This window comes from Melanerpes formicivorus, unplaced genomic scaffold (genome assembly GCF_026170545.1).
Source record: "Melanerpes formicivorus ecotype bairdi unplaced genomic scaffold, bMelFor1.0.p_v2 SCAF_19, whole genome shotgun sequence".
In the NCBI taxonomy this organism is placed as follows: Eukaryota; Metazoa; Chordata; class Aves; order Piciformes; family Picidae; genus Melanerpes; species Melanerpes formicivorus.
The window spans coordinates 7,449,704-7,454,067 of record NW_027142371.1 but is presented as its reverse complement, the minus strand read 5'-3'; the positions used below and the strand labels follow the sequence as shown (position 1 = coordinate 7,454,067).

Here is a 4,364-nt window from a genome sequence, read left to right as displayed (position 1 = left end):
TATTTTTATAATAAGAACAATTACTGTTCTCTGTCCACATTGGTTTGGTTATCAGCTTAAAAAGATGACTTAAGTTTTGTAGAAATTAGATCTTGGCAAAGTCATAATGAGCAAGTATTTCCATTAATCAAAGCAAGAAAAAAGGTCAAAATCAGAATTACAGTGAGGCAGTACATTGTTTCAAGGATGTAAGGAGTCATCTATTTAAGTATTACATGATAGAAGCATAGCTCCAGGGATTGACGTTGGCACAGCACAATCATCCAAGCACAATTTTGATAGCAATTTGATGTATAAATGTGGATTTAGAGAAGGACTGTTTGGGAAAATTTGAAGAAATTAAGACTCACCACTGACTTACAGCATCTTTTGTGATTCCAAACACAAAGCAGTAAATGACTGAATACAACTGTGACACCAAAAGCTTTTCTTCACTACCAATGGAAGCTTTCAAGAGCTCTCCTTTCTCCCCTGCCAACTTGTCGCCAGGCTGTGCACTGAGCTACCAGCGTTTACACTATCTGAGCTAAGACTGCAAGACAAGAGGAGAGATTTAGTATTTCCAGGAAGGCTGCTGTCAGCAGCCCTACAACTAAAGCATACCCTATACATCACAGAGGAACTCCTAGCAAATAACCATTACAGTGCAAACCAAAGCCTCCACATTTCTACTGATTTTATACTTAAGTATTTTCTTGAGTGGAAAACAAGACCAAGGAAACTACAATGCGTGCCTGATTTTATTGCTTTAATAAAAAATGCAAATACTCCAATCTTGATGCTTTGCCAACAGTATGAAGCCAATGCTTTCTTAATCTAATAAATAACTACAATAACCAAAATAAGAAAGTTCTTATTAAATAGCCGGAACCCAAGACAGGAAAGGAAAAAACAGTGGTGATATTTTTTTTTTTTTAATGTAATTGGAACAATGTTATCAAAATATTTAATAAAGGAGAAGTTGTATGGTATATTCATAACACCTTTAACTGTCCTCAGCCTCGAGATTTATATTATTTCCAAATTTTGCATAGAGCTGAACTTTCAGGTCAGACAACACTCTCTGAATTGATTCCACTCGAGATTCTAAAGCTTCAATTTCTTCTTGTAAACTTTTCTGGAAAAGGAATAAAATGAAAATCAACACTATGTAAAACAAGAGAGCCCATGTTTGTTAGCACCACAAATAATGAAGTGGTACCCTTTTACCACCTTTTGGCCATAATGCTTATTATGGGGCCAAAGTCATCCTGTTATGACTTACCACGCATGCACCCCTCCTTCCCCTCCCCTCCCCAAATCATACACCAAACATGACCTTCAGAAAGCAAAACACTCAAGGGACAAACAGACTATCACGTTCCAATCCTCATCACATTACAGCAGTCAGTGCAGTGAAGGAGCTCCCTTCTGCCCAGACAAACCTTTGCCTCCTCCAGCATCTCTTGAGTCTCCTCTTGGGAATGACTAATGAAGACATCTCCAATTTGGTAGGGTATTAGAAGTGAATCACCATCATCAAGCATCATGATGTCATCACAAGCATCTTCCAAATTCTGAAGCTGTTTCTGTTTATCAAGATAAGAAAGGTGTAAATTGTACTGTAAATTATTTCAGTAGTTAGATATGTTCCTATGCTATCAGGTAACTAATGAGCTTCATCACACCACATTTTGGGCAAAGATCCTACCCACCAGAATGACAATAACACATGTAATAGTTCCAGAGCTGTAATTTAGCATAAGTATTAAATGCAGTGGAATTGTACCAGTCAAATTTTCTAGTCATTTTTCCACTATCTATCATTAATAGGACAATTAACTGACCTAGACAAAGGAAATACAGTAGATTTGAGTAATATCTGGTATGCTCTTAAAAAAATTCCTTTGTATTTAACTAGACAATAGGAAAAAAATAAACAGGATGGAAAACACTTATTTCAAAACTAGGATTTCTTAGACTCTCATTATATATAGATAATACTTGTATGTGACCACTAAAGAGTTCTAAGAACTACATGCAGAAATATACTAGTAGCCTTTATTTCTCATGACTTCTTTTCCCACTTTAATGCTATTTTCAAAGTATCAGAAATTTCATATTAGAACCAAAGCATTGCTTACAGTAATCCACAGCACTGCTTACAGTAATCCACAGCTGCTATTTTCTGTTACAGCTGAAAGTGAATTCAGGGTAATGAAAAATTAAGTGGTATTTGAACCAAATATACCTTTTTTACTTCTATTTCTTCTTTCAGTTCTGTGATCCTGCTAGTATTTCTTGCAAACTTATTAATTTTCTGTTGATCTTCAAAAGTTACATTGACATCTTCTGCAGCCTGCAAAGAGAGATCTAAATGAAGGCTTCATTTCTTACATTAACCTGAATCACACAATAAGATTATCCCTACAAAGCTTCTGAAAAGGAAGTCTTACAGCCACCACATTCTGCTTATACCCAATTCCTTAGACTGCCTACTTGAGGCCTTCACCAACACCCACATTTAGCTTGGCAGAGAGTTTAGTAATATCCAGTTAAAACACCAGGCACCCACAGCACCCTTATGCCAAAGGCTTTTTCTTTGACAGTTGAATCCAGTACCTCTGCTCCGACATTATTTCATGTCAGTTGCTTAGCCGAGATGGTAAGGCCACTGGGCCGCGCTTCTCGCAGGCTCTCCCTGACAGGCAACGGCAGGGGCTGGGACGGGTGACCCCCTGCTGGACACGGATTTGGTGTCCTCCACTTGCAGGCACTTTGTGCAGCCGGAAAGAGCTTTTGCAGGTTTGTAACTGCACCAGCACACTCCGGAACCAATTCTGCACTTGCACGTCTGATGGCACAACAAAGCCAAGGTAATGCCAGGACCATACCCACCGACAAGTTACTGGGGCATTTTAAGCAGGGCCTAATCCAGGGCTGGCCCCATCCGGCAGCAGCCCATAAACAAGAAAACCCCTCCCGGCTCCGCGCAGTGCTGCGCCCGCAGGGCTGCATGTGCGGGAACCAGGAGCTCACGAATGCTCCTCTGTGGTGCAGGAGCGAGGAGGGGAAAGCGACAGGAGACAACGCCAATGCGACATGGCCTCGCCGTCCAGCACCGAGAGACGACAGCCCCCACAATCGGAGAGCCCAGCTAGACTGCCCCAGGAGACATCGGAGAGGCTGCGCCCTCCTCGGCGAGAGGTCATGGAGAAATGAGAGACCGGGAAGAGACAAAATCTCCCCCATGCCCACCTCCCGCACTCACCGCTTTCTTCATGGTGGCGGCCATGTTGGCAGGACGGAACTATTCACCTTCCCCACAGAGGGGTAGCAGGGGACATGGGACTGTGAAGCAATATGAGCGAAAGCATCCAATGGCATGGCTCTGTACGGCTTAGGGACTTCTCACAGTCCGCAATCCGTCAGGTTCCCTGGAAGAGCCGCAAAACACCCAGTAAACCTCAACCCACCCTTCAGCGCTTGGTACGTCCCATTTAAAGGGGAAGTGCGGCGGCTCCGCCCCTCTGCCTGGCGCTAGGTGGCGCTATGGGATGGGGTCGGCGGTTTGGGTTCCCGGTGCCGGTGCTGCAAGGACGGGGGAGTGCGGGAGGGCCTGGCTGAGGAGCCGCCGCCGGCCAGGGTGGGACACGAGACGAATCTTGACTAGGGATGGCCCCCGAGGGGGGAGCACATGGGCCGTCGGGCCATTCCCACTCTGAGGCCTGGGCCAGGGCCGCCTTTGAACTGTCCGCAGCCCCTGACAGCCAAACGAGCTGCCTTCCTGGGAACGGAGGTGGAAAAGGCCTGAGTTCATGTTGCAGAAGGACTTTTTAAGCAAAAATAAATATTTTTCTGAAAAGGCCAGTTGGCAGCTTCTAAACAGCAACAGGGACAGCTGGCATTTGTGCAGTGTAATTGCCTCCACATGCTTATTTAGCTTCTCACAGCTACAAAACAAAAAAAGAACCCAAACCAGGTCATCCCAGCATTTCACAACCGCTGGGGAGAGGCTTTGTATGTTCTGGTGCTCAGGTGCAGCAGGTACAAGGTCTGTGATCCAAAAGCCTGGGGCTTTGTGGGTGTGCACATGTGGATGTTAAGCGACATGAGCACTTGGAACTGGCAGGGCTTCTGAAGGCATCCGCACTGGCACATGCTGCCAGCAGTAGCTGAGACTGCTTGAGACTCTCTGATCAGCTCCTGCCTGAGTGTGCCAAGCATCTCCAGTACCCACCAGCTTTCAGATATTTAAATACCTCTCAACTACAAACATTTTGGAGTGTGTGCCACTGTCGGGTGGGGATGGCAACAAGCCTGCAATGTAAGGCTCAGAAAGGTGTTTACCAATATCTTCAGGTGTTTTGTTGTGATTAATTTTT

The 4,364-nt window shown here is 44.5% G+C and overlaps 1 protein-coding gene across 1 annotated transcript; it reads right to left on the bottom strand.

Moving 5' to 3' along the window:
• Positions 1 to 717: 717 nt before the first annotated feature.
• PFDN4 (prefoldin subunit 4) lies at positions 718 to 3,379 on the bottom strand. Its single transcript, XM_068149966.1, has 4 exons — positions 3,251 to 3,379; positions 2,231 to 2,338; positions 1,425 to 1,568; positions 718 to 1,117 (listed from the first exon to the last, which is right to left on the bottom strand). Exons 1-4 carry the CDS (start codon positions 3,272 to 3,274, stop codon positions 986 to 988), a joined length of 408 nt encoding a protein of 135 aa, XP_068006067.1. The 5' UTR covers positions 3,275 to 3,379; the 3' UTR covers positions 718 to 985.
• Positions 3,380 to 4,364: the final 985 nt, after the last annotated feature.

Excerpts from the sequence above, each read along its gene's own strand:
- PFDN4 (XM_068149966.1), bottom strand. The coding sequence starts at position 3,274 with ATGGCCGCCACCATGAAGAAAGCG. Across the intron at positions 1,569-2,230 it reads AAGAAATAGAAGTAAAAAAG|AAACAGCTTCAGAATTTGGA; the intron begins GTATATTTGGTT and ends CTTGATAAACAG. Across the intron at positions 1,118-1,424 it reads AGATGCTGGAGGAGGCAAAG|AAAAGTTTACAAGAAGAAAT; the intron begins GTTTGTCTGGGC and ends TTCCTTTTCCAG.